The sequence below is a fragment of the Lolium rigidum genome, chromosome 7 (genome assembly GCF_022539505.1).
Source record: "Lolium rigidum isolate FL_2022 chromosome 7, APGP_CSIRO_Lrig_0.1, whole genome shotgun sequence".
Classification (NCBI taxonomy): Eukaryota; Viridiplantae; Streptophyta; class Magnoliopsida; order Poales; family Poaceae; genus Lolium; species Lolium rigidum.
In genome coordinates, this window is record NC_061514.1 from 272969690 (window position 1) to 272988786 (window position 19097).

Genomic DNA, 19097 nt, shown 5'->3' on the forward strand with positions numbered 1-19097 from the left:
CAATATATTGTTGCTTAAAGCATACGAATATGCAGAAAGACTGAGCACCACCGAAAATAGTTCGTATGAAGAGAGTGAATTTGGTAATCAGGTGGGTACGTGTGCATGCGTCTAATACCGTTAGATCTATTCCTACACCATTGGATGCTGCTCATGTCTGTCTGTCCACTAACAGCGACTTCACGGTTCTACTCCACTTTTCATCCTGCTATAATGATTGCATGCGAGTGGGACCCGCTTCATGGAGAGAATAAAAAACTAAGTATCCCACAACAGCAACGGACAGAGATTCGGTGCCTTGCTAGTCACAAGGTACACCTTGCACAAGGATGGATCCCACAGTTGACTAACGAGTTACGGAAACGCGAGTGAGGCAGCTCTGGTCCCGGTGGTTGCCGCATCGACGTCGGCGCTGCAGCTCTCGTTGCCGCGCCGAAGGAAATGAAGAGAGCTTCAGCGGCCTTGCCTTTCAACGCGCAGCCGGTCTGGCTGCTCCTCCAGGGTGAGCTCCGGCAGCCTTGACGGGCGCCCACTTCCTGCTGCCCAATTCGACGGCCGCCCATGGAGTTGGTGCTGTAGAGCCTCGCGTTGTCGACCACGCTGCAGTACCCGTGGAACGCCGTTGCGAATCTCTTGTGCGACTGCAGCTGGGACTTCACCCTCACTGCTCTCCCGGTGATCACCGCTCTCCTGCCAATGCCAACTTTTCAGATAGTGCTGTGTTTGCATTCAAGTATGAGCGGATATCTTGCAGATTAATGCTTTTTTGGGTGAGATGTTCAGTACAGGAAACTAACTATATAGTTCAGCTAGTGCCAAATTGTGAGGACATTTGTACGAAACAGAAATAGGAGTAAATGAGTGGAAATTTAGTGACGTAGATGCTAGTTTTGGCATGGGTCGAGACGTTGAGTAGGTTATGAGATTCACCTGATTCCCCTGACAACTGCCAGATAGGCATCACAGACTACACCGACGAGCTCAATGTGGTAAGGCTTCCTTGATCTCATCTCGCTCTCTTCGTCAGTACTGCAATTCTGAACCGGCTCCCAGTAATCCTCGGTGATTGTCCAGTCTTCAGTAACCTTGTAGCCGACGCCCATGCGGTACCGCTGCTGGTGCACAGTCCTTGCCATGGCTACTGTTTGCTCGAAGAATGGTTCCCAAGATAGTGTGCCATCCATGATCACGTCCCTCCCTTCGTTGAGGGCAGTCACCAGGAGCGAAGAAGCCGCATCCATCGATGACTGGTGCACCTGTATCAAGGTTATGAATCATAATATAAGAAAGTGTATACTGATTCATCTGCTAATTCATTTTTTCATTACTTCATTTTTATCAGTCAACTAACAGGTATACAGCATCTCACTCGCTTAGGATGTTTTTCTAAATAATATGTGTACATAAAGAACACAGTAACAAATACCAGCTCTGCCGTCTGCAGCATGTCGTTGTGGTGGCCTCTTGAGCTGATGGCTCACCTCCGGCTGCTCCGTCCACCTCCCATACAGCGTATGCTTCCGCCCGTTCTGACGGCCCCTCCGACCTCCTCCTCTTCCCCTCCAACCGTCACGGGCGTCCTGAAGCTCGAAGGCACGAGGCAGGAACAGCAAATTCAGTTAACTACAAACTACAGATAGACACAAAATCTGGTGAACTAAAGATGTTTTAGTACTGGAATCGAACTGAAAAAGGGAGAGTTCAACCCATGTATTAGACTGCTCATAGTGGGGGTAACATAGGTGGTAACATCACACATATCAAGGCATTTTGGTGACATGGCATACGAATAAATGAAGAAAGAGAGTGGGGTGGTAACTAGCTATGTTACCATAACATCACACATCTCAAAGCAATATGAGTCTATAACATAATTAATGCATATTGCATGACACCACATCTAAGTTACTACCCACTATGGAGGTAGTAACTTAGACTAGTAACATGACATATGTTACTAGTCTAAGTTACTCTCCACTATGAGCAGCCTTAGCAGAATCCCGATGCATACATTATACTGTACAATGCAAAAAAAGTGAACTGGAGGCAGCAGCTGGCGGAGGCTACCTGCAAGAGGAGTCGACGGGTGCAGATGAATTCGCCGGAGCGGGGCAGACGTTGTCGTCGAACCTGGGCGTTGGATCGAGGCGGGGCCGAACGGGTCTGGGCGCAGATGCCCGTCGTAGTGGGGGCGGAGGGCCCCGCCGGCGGCATATTCTCCGGCTGCAGCTTCCCCAGCTTTCTCCCCTCCCTTTCCCACGGCGGCGCCGGCGCTGGCGGTGTATTCTCCGGCTGCAGCTTCCCCAGCTTTCTCCCCTCCCTTTCCTGCGCACATCCATGGCGTTCCTCGCGCATGTGACGGCGGCCTCGATCCCCCGCAGGCGAGGCATTGAGGGGCCGCCCCACACAGCCACACGGCGAGACCACCGACGCAGGTGCAGGCGTCGCGCTACCTTGACCAACAAGTGGAGGAACCAACCACTCGTGCCCGACAGTGGTGGCGCAGATGGTTGCGCGTGCGGCGGCCACGGCCGGGCTCCCGTGCTGCGGCGTTCTGGTGGACGAGAAAAGGGATGAGAAAAGGGGATGAGAAAGGAGACACTTTATTTAGGACCACAGGACTGGTTCGCACCTCATCACCAACAAACGGCAGATCACACAGACGTTAGACACGTGTTAGATAGAGACCGCGTGCTCACGTACCCATGTGAATATACAGTACATTGTGGCCTAGCCAAGGGTACATCTTGTTGCATCGGTGGTGGAGCAGAGCATATCCATGTCAAAACCAAGTTTGTAGTATTATGAATCTACTTTGAGTGTCATAATTTGTAGACGTTCCTTGTGCTTGAAACGAAAATGACACTGTATTTGTAAGTAGAGATTTTCTAAGCATGTATTTTTCCTTACCCTTGTTTACACCTCAACTTGGAAATATGTATGCCTGCATTCGCCAGCTTACACCAAAAACCAATAAGAATGTGCATTGAACTAATTTATGTTGTGCTGATTTAGTGATTTTGCGAAGTTTCGCTAATTATTTTTCTATCAAACATGTGCTTCAAAATATTGCCTCCTTACAGGGTGTTCCCTATTGGTTGGCTGCTAGAATTTTGACTTTTCATGGCATGCAAAATGATGTGTTGTTGTTCACAGCACCGTGATATTTTTTCAATAAATGCAATTTATATATAATCCAGATTGGCAGATAGGTATGTGGTTATGCCATCGAAATTGGTTCTTGTTTACCAGATGTTGGTGGATATGAAAAGGACAAAAACAATTCCTTGAAGATGGGAGGCCAAATAAGCAAAGCATTTACACCCAAACCATTTTGATCACTACGTTACATCCAACTCCAACTCCAAATCATTTTAACCAAATGTTTTTGTGCCCCAGTGGCAACACATGTTTGAGATGTTCGAATATTTTGCATGCATTGTGTTTATTTACTCAATAGAAAGGAATGGCAACGTGTGGCAATTTTACTATGAATATCAAAGTGTTGTTTGGACTAATCAGAAAATAACTATTCCTTCAGTTATACGTGTTGCAACACCCATATTTTGCGAGACAATAATACATCCAAAAGAAAAGGTTATTGAGTTGATAGTGATGATGATCCAGAACACGGGTTTCAGACTTACCGTGGGAGAGCAACAAGAAGACCTAGAACTTGAAACCACGCAAAGGCACAATATTGTCTTGTTATTGCGTTCGGCATTATCATGTTGTAGTAAGTTATGATATCCCTGATTTGTTATGATTTTTGATAGTGAGTTCAAAATTATATATGCACCGAGAAATGAAATTTGAGAAGCCGTGATCATCGTGATCGACGGGCCTACGTCGTCTCAGGATGCGTCGGCGTCGCCCAACCCCTTCTTCTAATTTAGCATGCACCACTGGTCTGTAATATGATCGCGCGTCCAGTACTTTGATCGCCGCTACTCTGATCGCGACGATTCGGCGGGAACGATCTCTTTTGAATGCAAACTATTTAAATTTCTGATTGGAGGCGACGTTTGGGGGACGCGGCTGGAGAGCGACGTCCCCCAAATGCGGCACGAACAAAACACGTTCCCCAAACGCTAGATCTGGCGCGCTTTGGGGGACGGTTTGGGGGACGCGACTGGAGATGCTCTAAGTAGCTGTAGGTAAAAGAGAAAAATGATTATGTGAGTAAGAGAGAGAGATACTGTGTGATGTCGTACCGACAGTAGAGGTGAAGCTAAGCTAAGTAGCTGTTGGTAAATGAGAAGGATGATTATGTGAGTAAGAGAGAGAAAGATTGTGGGATGGAAAGTCCCTTAGTGTTATTTCCTCCATACAAATACAAAACAGTTTGCATTGAATGCACGCAGAGTAGTAATCTCCACCACACAAATAAAGGAAGCAGACCAGCCTGGGTTGAGTTACGAGTTTTCGGAGATCTACCTACTACTTATTACTACTTTTCGATCTAAATTAATTTTTTTTTTGTTTAAGTGAAGTCAATTAATGTGGATTGGAAGGAGTACTATTTGTCAAATTCATATGCCATATTTCAAGACAATGTTTATTGCATAACTAAAATTTAAACAGAGATCGCTTGTTTGTGGATTGTGCGATTGCATGCATACACCGTTAGGCCATATAACTTATTTAAGTAGGTTATTAAATCACACATAGGTAAAAGGTAAAAAAACAATTTGATTGAAGACAAGTAGGATTCCAAAGACATGTGTTATTATATTTATGAATATTAAAGTATTGTTTGGACTAATTAGAAAAGAAGTATTCCTTCAGTTATGACGGCCCAAAATACAGATGTGGAACTTACCGCCGAAGAGTAACAAGAAGACCTAAAACATGAAACCATATAGATGCAATACACTGATATCTTTTATTGGGTTTGGTATTATCATTTTGTAGCACATTATGATATCCTGATTTGTTTTAAATTTTCATATTGAGTTACAAATTATATATGTGTATTGACAAAAAAAATTAGAGAACCCGTTGTAACGCACGGGCATTTGTACTAGTCAATATATAAGGAGGACAAAACAAAACTTGAATTCAAACGTGGTGATCCTTAATGTGATTATGCCCAACCGTTGGCACCAAGATTACATTAATACAGATCGGAACTTTAAAAGCACACGAAAGGCATTTGTTGTGTGTGGTGCGGAACAACGGTGATGATCTGTCTACGGCCTGGGTAATCTCTTAGGCCATCTCCAACGATGGACTGCAAAATGGATCGCATTGAGCAGCCGAGAGGACACGCGGTGACGACGAGGGTCAAGGCAGCTCCAGCGGTGAGACGGGGGGCACGGAGGCCGGCGACCAACAAGGTAGTGAGGGCCAAATCATCTACGTGGAACAGGCCTAATGTAGTTTAACTTAGAGCATCTCCAGCCGCGTCCTCCAAAGCGTCCCCAAAGGGATTTGGAGCGCGCCGGACAAAAAATGCGTTCCAGCCGCGTCCCCCAAAGTCCATTTTTATCCGGCGCGGCCCGATACGGTGTCCGGCGCCCCGAGCCCGTCCCCGTCCCACAGGGGACGCACCGGGGACGCCGGACACAACGAAAAGCGAGGCGGGCTCCCACATGTCGGCGACTATTTGCATAAACCGTTGGTTCGCGCCTCTTTTCTCGTCGCTCCTTCGTTCCCGCGCCTCCCACCCCACCGCCGCCGCTGGATTTCCCGGCCGGTTGGGCGTCTGATCTCTGCTGAGAGTCGGAACCGTTGTCGCGGCTGGGGCTCCCGCCGGTCGTGCCACCGCCGCGTCGCCAGCGCGTCCCAGAACGCGCCGTCAAATCCGCCCCACCTCCACGCACAGAAGGTGCTCGACGACTTGCCAGGTAGGCGCGATTGGCCGCTGTTTGTTGCGTCGTCTGCCTCGGCGCAAATTTAACCATAGATTTTGCTTCAGCCATGGACAGCGACGATGAGATGGTTGCCCTGCTGCTGGAGGACGAGCAAGCCTTCGACGACGACCTGCGGGAGCATTTGCTGATCATCGCGTCCCTCCAGGAATTGCTCGACGCTGATGCGGAGAAGAGGAAGAGGCCGCGCCGCGGAGGATCAAGGACGGGAAGAAGGAAGTCGAATCCCCGGCAGAGGATGGAGGGGCATGCCATGCTGCACAACGACTACTTCACCGACGACGCAACACATGCCGACAATTTTCGGCGCCGGTACAGGATGAGCAAGGGGCTGTTCATGAATATCCTCCACGGCGTTCGAGAGTTCGACCCCTACTTCAAGCTCAAGGTCGACGTTGTAGGCGTTCTCGGGTTCTCGTCGATTCAGAAGTGCACCGCCGCCATGAGGATGCTTGCATACGGAGCACCTGCCGATACACAGGATGACTACCTTCGCATGAGTGAGTCTACTGCCATTGAGTGCATGTACAAGTTTTGCCGAGCTGTGGTGGGAAAGTTTGGCAAATACTATTTGAGAGGGCCAACTGAGGAAGAGACTGCAAGGATCATGGCACAAAATGCTGCTAGAGGATTTCCTGGAATGCTTGGAAGCATCGATTGCATGCACTGGGCATGGAAGAACTGCCTGTTTGCTTGGCAAGGTATATACAAATGCCGTCATGGATATTGCAGTGTGGTGCTTGAAGCTGTGGCAGATTATGACCTGTGGATTTGGCATTCTTTCTTTAGCATGGCGGGATCACACAATGACATCAACGTGTTGCAGCAGTCTCCGGTGTTCAGCGAGACTAGTGGAAGGGCATGCTCCACCATGCAACTATGAGATCAATGGCCACGAATATACCAAAGGCTATTATCTAGCCGATGGTATATATCCAAAATGGACCACTTTTGTCAAAACAATCTCGAATCCATCAGGTCTGAAGAATTCTCACTTTGCTACACGACAGGAGGCTTGCGGGAAGGATGTCGAGCGGGCATTTGGTGTGCTTCAAGCACAATTTGCCATTGTCCGGTACCCTGCTCTAAGCTGGTCTCACGACCAAATGTGGGAGGTGATGCAGGCTTGTGTGATCATGCACAACATGATCATCGAGGATGACCGCAAGAATCATGCTAGGTCACATGTTGGTCCCTATGAGTGTGAAGGCCCTGTTGCGGAGGTTGATCATGAGTTGCCTGCAGATTTTGCTGATTTTCTCGCCATGCACGCAGAGATCCGTGACAGCAATGTGCATGAGCAACTTCAAGCTGATCTCGTTGAGCATTTGTGGAGGATCAAAAGAAATACCGTGGCACCTTGATGTAGCATCTACCCCTATTTATTATATTTGTTTACTTGTTTTATTATTTGTTGTAACTAGCAAGGTGGCCCTCGCAAATGCGAGGGCACCATCCTTAGTGTAGCAAAAGTGTTAATTATTAATTTTATCTTATTTTTTTCCAATTTATCCCCTTTGTTGCATAAGAGAAAATAGAATATATATGTACAAATTTTAATTTTGTACATGATTATATTGCTAGTAGTAAAACTATTATGAAACATAATAGCTATTATGTTTCTCTCATTAACTCGTTTATAAGCTAGACGTGTAGTTTCGAGGACACCAACAAAACTAACCACACCTGTTACACATATTGTTGTATGCTCTCTAGTAGGATACATCTCTATCTTTTCTGTATATCTTATGTTCTAGTTTCTCTATTCCTATTGTCCTTGTATAAAATGTGAGATTGCATCCATGCTTGTTTGCATATATAACGGGATCCATATTTTATTCTGAAAATAGTTTTTTTAAATAACCCGTTACCAACACGCCTTAAGCATTTGGTTCAACCAATCAACAAACTTTGACATGTTACGATTCAGCTATGCCTTAGATATTCGTAAATTAAATGAAGAAAAATTATTAAATCAATCACTATATATATTTAGTGCTGTAATTTATATTATAAGGTGTTTGCATAAAATTCTTTACGTTCATGTAACCTTTCCACTCTACATCATTTAGAAAATTAAAATTGCATAAGAGTTTCCACCATGCATGGTGGGACACAACCTACCATAACAATCATGTTATTATGAATTTTACTCAATTTATAATTGTAGGTGTGTCTTATTTATTTTGTATCATCAACGCTGTGTATGTATAGAAATAAATATTTGAAAAATCACATATACATATATTTATACGTTTTACCTAGATCACAAAATATGTGCATCTTTTCTTATGGTTTTATTTAATTTAGAATTAGTTATTCTTTGTATGCTGAACATGAATACGTATGGGTCAATATATTGTACCACATACACATGCATATGTCAGTCTATATTCTATCTCGTAATACATCGTTAACTTATCTAGATTAGTATTTCTTCTGAACGCCTTGCCTATGCAATTTTTAAAAACGAATAGGGCTAGAGTCTCGATGATTTGTACCGATTACAATTTTGTTTTTTAATAGGCCCAGCTAAAGTCAAATGCCGTGTCCTTGCCACGTATTGTATCAAATTGATCTTGTCCTACACATAGTTTTTTCATTGAACACATACACGTGGAGCTAGATCAACTTTTTTCTCTTCTTTTTTTGAGACAAACACTTTTTCTACTTGTTTTTTTTCTTTTCTATTTTTTTTTGCCAAAAAAATAGAGGTGGCCGGCTGTGTATCGAGCCATCAAAAGATCCACATGCCAAAGGTTTACTATGAGTCACTATAGATTTTTTTATTTTCTCCGTTCTAAATTAATTGACTCATATTTATCTTGACTTATATGAATATAAAAAAATTGAGTCAGTTAATGTTGGATGGGGGGAGTATTTGGATAAGGGTTTATTATCTTGGACGGAATTTCCAAAGTTTTGCCGAAAGCCGGCTACCACGAGAGAACTGTAATATTGGACGCAATTTATCAGTACCACATAATTTTTCTCAGATTTGAGAAAATAACAAACTTTGGATGATTTTATAAATTTATTTGAAAAATGTTTGGTGGCATTTTGGTCAGTATTTTAGGAAACCGGATTTACCCATGATGAATCGGTATTTATTTCTACAAGGATCCTTGATTTGGCAGAAAAATAATAATAGAGATATGTACGAGTGCTTGCAACGTTAAATCTGCACTACGTTAAATCTGCACTATTTTTTAATTGGACACGTAGAGTCCTTGGGAGGTACGTGTGTGTGATCTAGATAACCCACTCAATATTTCCTTTTCATACTCTTTCCAATATATAACGTGTCAAATGGATTTAGAAGGTGTACTACACAGTTACGTAACAATAACTCTTTTGTTAAATCTCAACCACAAATTTTAAATCTAACTATCAATATAATTTAGAGGATGTGGATTAATGTGGTGCCTCAAAAAATACTCTTATTTTGTTTTTAGTATATAATAGATTTAATTTGAAAACAATCCTCGCAAACATTTTTATTCATATGCTATATTTGATAAATGGTTCTGTGTTAAAAAAAAGTAATTTAAATGTTTGGGGGCGGCGTTTGGGAGACGCGGCTGGGGAGCGACGTCTCCCAAAGGCGGCACGAACAAAACACGTCCCCCAAACGCTCATTCCGGCGCGGTTTGGGGGACGCTTTGGGGGACGCGGCTGAAGATGCTCTTAGTTTAGTTTAAATCGTGATTAAAATGTAATGAAGATGTATCCTAAATATGATTTATAAGAAGAAAACAAATGTACTCACTGAACTGTGGGCTAGCAACGGCCGCGTTCCAGTCCGCACGCTATCCGTTCTGCCGTAAATCTGGCCCAAATTTCGACCAACTTTGCTCTACAATGAACGTATCCAGAGATTGCGGTTCGTATATGGTTGTCCGTTGGGCCTCGCTTTTAGAAGCGGCAGACGGCGACGGACGTGAGAGGTCTATATGCTGGGAGAGGGGCTTTGGAGATGCCTTATCTGCATTACCAAAGGTTAAAAAGAAGGGATTTCTAGTTTCGTGCCCCTGGTTCGTTAGTTGTACTCAGTTTTTCCCAGTCCCTTAGTTTTTCCTCAGTTTTCCCCTCCTCTAGTTTGAAACACGCACAAGTGCTGGAACGGCCGGTAGCCGTCAGGTCAGAGGCCTTGACCGTTAGTCTGACCGGGTGGGGCCGCACAGGGGCAGCTCCTCCCCGACCGTCTCGTGCCGACGGGTAGGGTCGGGAGACACGTCGGAGCAGCCATCCATCTATCGCTGACGTGTGGGCCGTTTTATTTCATGATTTTATACGCGGTGCTGCCAATGACAAATGGGGCCGCTCTATAGGGCTGCCGCAGCCAATGACCGGTGGGGTCGTATATTTTTCGAGTAAAAGACATATATTGCCGCTCTGTGGGGCTGCCGCAGCCAATGACCGGTGGGGTCGTCTATTTATTTAGGGAAAGTCATATATTGCCGCTCTGTGGGGCCTCCGCAGCCAATGACCAGTGGGGTCGTCTATTTTTCAGGAAAAGACATATATTGCGCTCTCGGGGGCTGCCGCAGCCAATGACCAGTGGGGTCGTCTATTTATTTAGAGAAACTCATATATTGCCGCTCTGTGGGGCCTCCGCAGCCAATGACCAGTGGGGTAGTCTATTTTTCAGGAAAAGACATATATTGCCGCTCTGTGGGGCTGCCGCAGCCAATGACCAGTGGGGTCGTCTATTTATTTAGAGAAACTCATATATTGCCGCTTCTGTGGGGCTGCCGCAGCCAATGACCAGTGGGGTCGTCTATTTATTTAGAGAGAAAAAATCATATCTTGCCGCTCTGATATATGTTTTTAGAGAATATCATAGAGAGAAGCAACAAGTTCGCTAATTAATTATTCTTAAGCTAGACCGGAGAACCGCTGGCAGCTCGTTCCCCACCGTCGGACGGAGCAGCCATCGCCGGCGGCGCGCCGGCGCCTCGTCGCGCCGCCGGCTCTGTCCCCCGGCGGCGTCGGACGAACTGCGGCGCTGCACGTCAACCACGGCTCCAGCACTTGTTTCGTCCGCACGCATTGTACCCACCGCAGGAAAGTCCGCCGCAAGCAGATCCGCCGCCCATTCCCGTAATTTATTGGAGTTTGCAGGTACGAAATAGTCCTCAATGTCTCGTCGTAGCGGGTACACCGGCGAGGGTGGGGATTCGATCATGTCGTGGCCACGTTCTACTTCTCCTACCTCGTCGGAAGTGCAGGTATATAGCTTCAGCTCTCGTACTACCGTTGAATTTGAAGTTCCGCCATGGCCTGTTGGGGTGATTTCAGCTTGTTCTTTTTTCCATTATTGTTACGAGTTAGCCGGGCAAGCCGATGATCCATGGTACATTGCATACCAAGATGAATCAACCCGGTGGTGTAGCCAGAGGATGGATTTGGAGGAGAAGGTGGCCAATTTAGGTGATGAATTGGCCCGTAAAAACCTCGATGATATTCGAGCTGAAGCGTATTGTGGATGAAGAAAAGAAGAATTCAGAGCTTATTCGCAAGGAGAAGTTGAGAGTTGAGACAGATCTTGCCGTATTTGATCAAGTGGTAGAAAATCTAGAACATGAACTAAAAGTGATGGGAGAGGACAAAAGTAGATTCATCTGTGCAGTTTTATTAGGTGTCATCCCTGTCCTAGCAGTTATGTGGTTCTGGTAGACGATTTAGTATAGAATTGTTATTCAGTAGATGGCTCTAACCACCGTATTTTGTTGTGGCTCTAAGCACTCGTATTTCGGTGTACAATTTCCTACTTGTGCTAAGTAATGTGCACGATAATTTTAGCAAGGGATCCCAAAAGTGAAAGCATGTACCAGCCTCCGGATCAAATACATATCAATATCTTCCCAATCAAGTTGGGATAGAATTCAAATCATACATACGGATGTACATGGACACATCAAGAACGTGAAGAAGCTTTTTTTGAGACGGAGGTAGTAGTTCGAACAATTTTATCCCATTTGGAAATTGAAAAATACAAATTTATAATAATTTATCCCAATTTGCGGCGTCGAACACGGTCGCGCAGCGATGGGCAAGAAAGGCCGGGACGACGGGCGGCCGAGGGTGGTCATCCGCGCCATCAAACGTTGAAGCGATGTTATCGGCGATGGCTTCAATGTTCGTGGCATCGATGACCAGGTGTCGGAACCGCCGCTGTCTTGGTGTTCTTCATCAGCGACGGATCTGCGGAGGGCTGGATCGGCGGCTTTGCAGCGCGGTTGTAGACGATGGCTTCAATCGTCTTGGCATCGATTCGCACTCTCGGCACCGGAAGTGAGACATCAATAGGCTCCGACATTGAAGGCTGGGTCTGCGCCGTCGAAGCGATGTTGTAGGCGATGGCTTCAATGTTCGTGGCATCGATGACCACCGTCGGCACGGCCGCCGTCTTGGTGTTCTTCATCATTCAACAGATCTGAGAATAGAATCGAAAGTGAGACAGAGAGAGACATTTCAACTATTTCTGACGGTTAGATCCTCACCGGCACTCTTAGATCCACGGCGCACGCACGGTTAGATGCACGCCGCCGCACGCACGGTTAGATCCGCGCCGCCGCACGCCGACGCACGCACGGTTAGATCCGCGCCGCCGCACGCCGCCGCACGCACGGTTAGATCCGCGCCGCCGCACGCACGGTTAGATCCGCGCCGCCGCACGCCGCCGCACGCACGGTTAGATCTGCGTCGCCGCACGCCGCCGCACGCACGGTTAGATCCGCGCCGCCGCGACCGCCGTAGTAAGAGAGGAAATACGAGAGAGGAGGATGCGACTGGAATATGCGACTGCCAGGGTTGGTAGGTATGTGCTCTGCTCTTGTCTCCGTATGCGTCCATCGTGGTAGAGAGAGAGATACCGGCCGTCCGATCATAAATGATCGAACGGTGCAAGCGTTCGTTGAGCTTTCAACTAACCAAGATCCGTGTGACATACATCTCGACCAATCGAGAGATCAGCCGGTGAGTACAAGTTAGGAAAACTGAGTAGAACTAAGAGGGGGAAAAGTGAGGAAATGTTTATCGAAAGGGCAAAGCCGAGTATGACTGAGTAAAACAAGTGGGCCCGAGGGGGGAAAACTGAGTAACACTAAGTAAAACAGGGGCACCCAAATAATAAACGGACTAAGGGAAATTGAAGCTTTTGGCATAAAAATTGTAAAATTGTGTTATTTGAACAATATATTACATTTTGGCCGACTAGATATTGTTTGCAACTCAAAGATACACAAGTGTGACGAATTTGGACTCATTTGGACAAAGTTTGTAAGCATAGTGGGTATTTGGGAGGTGTATTGAGCAGAAAGCCCCGCATCTTCATATCTAGTAGCTCATGGACTAGGAAGTGGTTTTGAAGCTTTTGGCATAAAAACTTCATATCTCTATATTTCCTTTTCCATTATTATTTCTCTAGGTTGTAGGTAACATAATAAGGCTCCATGGGAAGGTTCCACCATGTTTTGAATTATTTTGAATTGAACCCTAAAACCCTAAAACCCTAAAACCCTAAAACCCTAAAATGATAAATGTGGCTTAAATGTGGCATACAAATTGTTCATAAAAATTCAAATTGTTCAACACAAAGGGATCCCCAATACAAAGGGAACCACAATACAAATTGTTCATACAAATTCAAATTGTTCAACACAAAGGCATCCCCAATACAAATTGTTCAACACAAAGGGATCGCCAATACAAAGGGAACCCCAATACAAATTGTTCATACAAATTCAAATTAGTTGTTCAGAATAAAATCTTTCTCTTGCTCCTGGTGTGACTCGCCGGGCCACCACCTTACTCCGGGTAACCCTAACGGGGATATTACCGGTGTCTACCTTCCTTTTGCCCTCTTTCTTGTTCTTCTTCTTCGCAAAGCTTGTGCTTTTTCTTCCGCCATGCACTCTTCGAAGTTAGCTTGTATCATGGCCTTACCACTTTCGTGGCATTCTCGACTATACTGTTCCCTCTCCTCTAGACTCATCGGTTGAAGCCATTCTATATCCATCTTTTCCCTCTGCTCTCCATCCAATGGTTCAAGCAGCTCTACATCCATATGTTCCCCCCGCTCTCGATCCATCGGTTCAATCTCCTCATGTTGAACTGCTGCTTCAATCTCCTCTCGCATTTGTTGCTTCAATCTCCTCATGTTGAACTGCTCGCTTCAATCTCCTCTCGCATTTGCTGCTTCAATCACATCATGTTGAACTGCTGCTTCAATCTCAAGTAGAATTGCTGCTTCATTCTCCTCTCGCATTTTCTCGCTCCCGCCGATCTTCCATTCCAAAAGCTGGGTCAACTCCATTTTTACAAAGCCTAGCAATGTGTCCAGGGATTCCACAACGTTTGCACTTACGTTTTCGAATCGGTGCACCACCCTCTCGCACTAGCTCTGATCCTATTCTTCCTCGGCCTACCTGCCGGTCTAGTCAATACCGGAGAGTACAGTTTGAAGCCTGGATCGACTTTCATCCATTGGTCTTTTCCCAACAAGGTAGGAACATTCATAGCATATGCAGCCCTAAATTTGGCAACAGAGAAGTACTCGACACATACCGATCAACTTCACCATCTTCACCCCCTATAACACTCATGAAAAACAATGCGTGTATGCGGGGTATCCCACGGATCCGCCATCCCCTACAATGGCATGTCCTATCAACCAAACTCACTCGGATACCTCCATCGCCTCGTTTTCTTTGTCGGTGTAGGTTACCTCAGCCTCCATTCCTTTTCCGACGCACTCGCATCCTCAATTGTTTTGCCCTGGCATGCAAAGACTTAATCAAAGACGGGAGCATGAGATGGCCAACATAATTTGTGGATGCAATTCTTTGACGCAGATCGATCTTTATCATGATCATCCGCCTAATCTTATCAAATATTTGCCACAAGCATAAGCCCTTTCAATGACTTGACCTTTGAATTGAAACTCTCCGCAAGGTTACTTGTTACATAGTCTACCTTGCAAATTTCATTGAATTGGCTTCTTGACCACACCCTACCATGATGTTCATCCAAGTACTCCTTCACCCCGGGTTTTTGTTTATACAACACATCCAAATGAAACAGATGCTTCCTAGAGCTGCATGTGTATGAAGCTGGCCATAGGTTGTTAGTAAAAACTTTACCCTTGAATTTCTTTGTAAAATTCTGTACCAAGTGTCGCATACATTCCCTATGCTCCACTCCGTGGAATACTCGCTTCTACCGCAGCCTCCAAACCTTTGCAAGCGTCCGTGTGGATAACAAGTCCCGTTAGATGACCTATAAGGTCGCGCAAATTCTGCGAAACCAAGTCCAACTTTCCCGTGACTCAACCTCCAAAACCCCATAAGCAACAGGGAACATCCAATTATGTCCATCAACCGCAGTAGCAAGCAACTAGCTGTCCTTTAAACCTGCCATGAAGAGCTGATGCATCCACGGCCAAATAAGGCCCGCAACCGTCCAAAAAGCCTTTCCAAGCAAGCTTTGAAACAAACAAAAGCCCTTCTGAAACATTCCTTGTGCATTACCTTCCCGCTTTTCAATTTGTAGGGAACTGTATGCTTGTCTATCGCTACAACACTGTCTGGACTAGCCATCTCCACTTCAGCTTTGAAAGTGTAAAGCAACTGAAAGCTTTCATTCCATGGACCATTGATCTTGTCAAGAGCCATTTCCTTTGCATAGAACATTCTCATGTAAGGTACCTTCATTTTATACTTCTCAACCACCTTTTTACGAGTGTCTGTTGGACCAAGTGAAGGATCTTCTCTCAGCCAATCTAGGATTACATCCGCCAACCACCTAGTCTTCGCTAGCTTTGTTTTCAGCTCGGCTCTCCCCCTAGAGGTGGACACCTATGGATCTCATTATTCTTCTTTATCTGAAACATAATGATAAGGGATGTCGGTAATAGATAACAAATTTTACACCGTGATCTAAATACACAACCGGTTGGCGTAGTACCCGAACCAAGTCGCTTCGCGCATTGTGGATGCATGCAGCCTAAACCTACACCTTGGGTATGGGCATTTAATTGTGAACCTACCTGGCTCACTTTTAATAACCTCGAAATTATTCTTAGTGAGAATGTGTTATGTAGTAATTGCATTACGGCAGTCCATCATCGTTTGAAACACGGTGCCTTCTACAAGCTGGGGTTTCTCCCTGTTCCACTCAATTGTTGGCAAGTCTTCACCTTCGTAATCGGCTAAAACGAGGCTGTCATCATTCTCATTCTTCTCTTCATCATCAGTGTCATCAAATCTGGCACCAAAAGCCATATCTTCCATGTATTGATCCTCCATTGCCCGCTTATCGCATCGATCTACCAATTCAGGAAACATCAACTCATCCTCATCATCTTGAGGAGGCTGATCCTCAATGTCCGCATCGTCCTCCACATCGACCGTACGAACGATCCGGCTACCACTAGCACCGGGGACAGATGGTGCTGCTGTGGACCTACAAGGAGCGCCACGGCGCACACTATTAGCGAGAGGCAGCAGCAGTAGAGAGACATGATGCCCGACCACTCGATGATGCCCCAGCACCGGATGATGCCCGGCCCCCGTCCACATGGATACGAATTTTACCGAACCGGCAAGAAGCATTCAAAGCAAAAAGAAATCCCGGATCGTCTTCGGAAATTAGTGGAACAAATCTTCCCTCCGAGCCGTTGAAATATTCGAAATGAACCGCATCGAGAGAGCTCCGGTGTAGTTATCGTAGATGTTAGCTTTGAAATCCGTTAACGAGATGGTGGTTGCAACCACCGCAGGGAAGTTAAACCCAGTCTTACAGCGTTTAGAATCACGCGTAAAGCTAGAATCCAGCCTAACCACCAGCCGAAAAGCCAGCGCTGGATCCATCCTATTCGAAAAGCAACGCAATTAGTTGAGCAACAACGATTGGCGCTCAAAAACTGCCTACTGTTAATTCACATGGGATAGGCAGACGATGCTTACCCAGATGGAATCCATGCGTTAGATCCCTCCGATTTCCAATCTTCTCCACGGCTGGCGGGAATAGTCTGCGCACCAGAAGGAATTACAAAGAGGACAGGGGTAGATCCAGATCTGGTGGAGGCGGAGCCCGGGGGTGGTGGTGGGGGCGGGGCCGGCTCGGCGGCGGACGACGCCATAAGGTAGGTGGGCAGGATGGCGTGGCGGCGGAGGGGCGGTGTGTGAGCTCCTCCAGTCTCGGACGGAGGGGAAAGCTTTGGGTCAGCTCTTCCAGTCAATAGTCAACACATTTCGAAAGCAACGGTCAAGTCAAAACCACCGCGGCTCCCTAGCCGTCACCGGTAACGGAAGGCCTCCGAACAGACGGCAACCCTCCCGTCCGAGCCTCTGGAAGGGGTTTCAAACTAGAGGGAGGGGAAAACTGAGGAAAAGTTAAGAGGCTGGGGAAAACTGAGTACAACTAACGAACCAGGGGCACGAAACTAGAAATCCCTAAAAAGAATTCCCCTAAAAAAAAAAAGGTTAAAAAGATTTTTTTTTATTGAAGCACATAGCACCAACCTGGAGTTACATCTTAACAATTAATTCTGAGTTATGAATTATACCATATATATAGTTTGTTTGGTTTTGAGAGGTTCAACAAATAAGGAGCACAAAACAAAACTTAGATTCAAAATGTAGTGATCCCTAATGTGGTTAGGGCATCTCCAGCGGCGCAACGCAAACGGACGCTGAGCGACCGTTTGCGTCCACCTTGACCGAAAATGCGTCTGGCACCCTCTCCAGCGGCGCGACGCAAAGTGACCGGGCCCTCCGCAGAGACGCAAACTACCGGGCCCGCCTGGAAGCGAGTCTGCATCGAGGGCATCGCTTCGGCGGTAAGCGCTTCCGCGTCTGCGCCGCAGCCTTCGCCATCAATGGCGCGGCTGCATGTTCTGCGCACTGGCGGGTGGCAGGTGGGCTTCTGCGCCGCCTTCAATGGCATCGTATCCCGCCCGCGGCCGCCCTTAAAAGTCCACCGGCCGCGTTCCTCCTTCGTCCACACCTCCACTCGCACCACCACCGCCGCAGCGCCATGGGGAAGAAGAACGACTTCGAGGCCTCCAGCAGCGGCAGCAAGAGGGTGCCGCTCCCCGTCACGCTGGGGAGGCTAATGCACGGCAAATGGTTGCCGTGCGATGCCTGGTCCGACGTTCAACTACCTGGCGTGATGTAGCCCTACCCAAGGTCGACACTACATCAAGACCGACAAGCCCCCCTCGTGGCCCAATGACACGAGCTCGAGCCCAAGCCATACACCAAGAGGTGAATTCGCTCCTTTCCACGTATGCATTTGATACCTCTTTGGATGGCATGCTACTTTATGCAAATACCTTGTGTTCAATCAGGTACATCGGTCAAGATACAAGCCATGGAGACCAAGCCAATGGAGAGGGAGCTGGAAACGAAGAAGATGGAGCTACAGCGCCCCAGCCGGAACTTCCGCCCCCCAGGACCGGAACTTCCGCCCCCTAGGACCGGAACTTCCGCCCAGATTCCCTGTGCAGAGCATCCAACCGGAACTTCCGCCCCGAGAGACCGGAACTTCCGCCCACCGGAAGTTCCGCCCAAGTTCCGCCCTTGTTCCGAAAACGCGCCAAAACGCCCCGGGATGTTACTGCAAGGAAATCGGTCATTTCCGAAACTAGGCCGGAAGTTGGCCGGAACTTCCGCCCCGACCGGAACTTCCGGCCTCCCGGACTGGAACTTCCGCCCAAATACCTCCAAGATGCTGTCCAGCCCCCAGTGAAGGGAATCCAGCCGGAACTTCCGCCCAGGACGACCGAAACTTCCGCCCCCTGAGGCCGGAACTTCCGCCTACACGCGTTTCAGCACCAAAACTGGCAGATTCAGCATGTAACTTACCCCTTCGCCCCACCAACTATAACTAGCCTTGTTGACTCAGATCTGACATCAGACTTGATGTGAAATTAAACCTGAGCTTTGCTCTTGACCCTTGTGGGAAACTCTACCATAGATCTTAGATCTTGTACCCACCCGGGCTCCTTATCGAATCCTATAGTATCTCTTTGGTGACTTCTACCAATCTTGGTCTATTGCTTGCACTTCTACCTTTGGGTCTTTTGCTTGCACTTCTATCGATTTTGGTCTTTTCACCCTTCTAGATCTATAGGATTTCGATTCGTCGATCTTTTGCGGGACTTCTACCGAAAGGTCTTTTCCTGCAACTTCTATCGAGTTGCTGGTTCGGGCCAAC

General features: G+C 46.8%; 1 protein-coding gene across 2 annotated transcripts; it reads right to left on the minus strand.

Annotated features, from left to right (window-relative positions):
• Window positions 1-75: 75 nt before the first annotated feature.
• LOC124677282 (calmodulin calcium-dependent NAD kinase-like) lies at window positions 76-2245 on the minus strand. 2 transcript variants are annotated; one of them, XM_047213286.1, is made up of 4 exons: window positions 2068-2245; window positions 1427-1580; window positions 931-1256; window positions 76-690 (listed from the first exon to the last, which is right to left on the minus strand). In XM_047213286.1, the coding sequence occupies exons 2-4, from the start codon at window positions 1445-1447 to the stop codon at window positions 306-308; spliced, it is 732 nt and encodes a 243-aa protein (XP_047069242.1). In that variant the 5' UTR covers window positions 1448-1580; window positions 2068-2245; the 3' UTR covers window positions 76-305. The 2 variants fall into 2 exon arrangements, with proteins under 2 accessions (XP_047069242.1, XP_047069243.1); XM_047213287.1 differs by lacking the exon at window positions 2068-2245 and having other exon boundaries at window positions 1427-1711.
• Between the last annotated feature and the right edge of the window lie 16852 nt (window positions 2246-19097).

Coding starts and splice junctions, on each gene's coding strand:
- LOC124677282 (XM_047213286.1), bottom strand. CDS start 1,447: ATGCTGCAGACGGCAGAGCTG. Junction 1,257..1,426: donor TGCTGCAGACGGCAGAGCTG/GTATTTGTTACT, acceptor ACCTTGATACAG/GTGCACCAGTCATCGATGGA. Junction 691..930: donor GCAGTTGTCAGGGGAATCAG/GTGAATCTCATA, acceptor TGGCATTGGCAG/GAGAGCGGTGATCACCGGGA.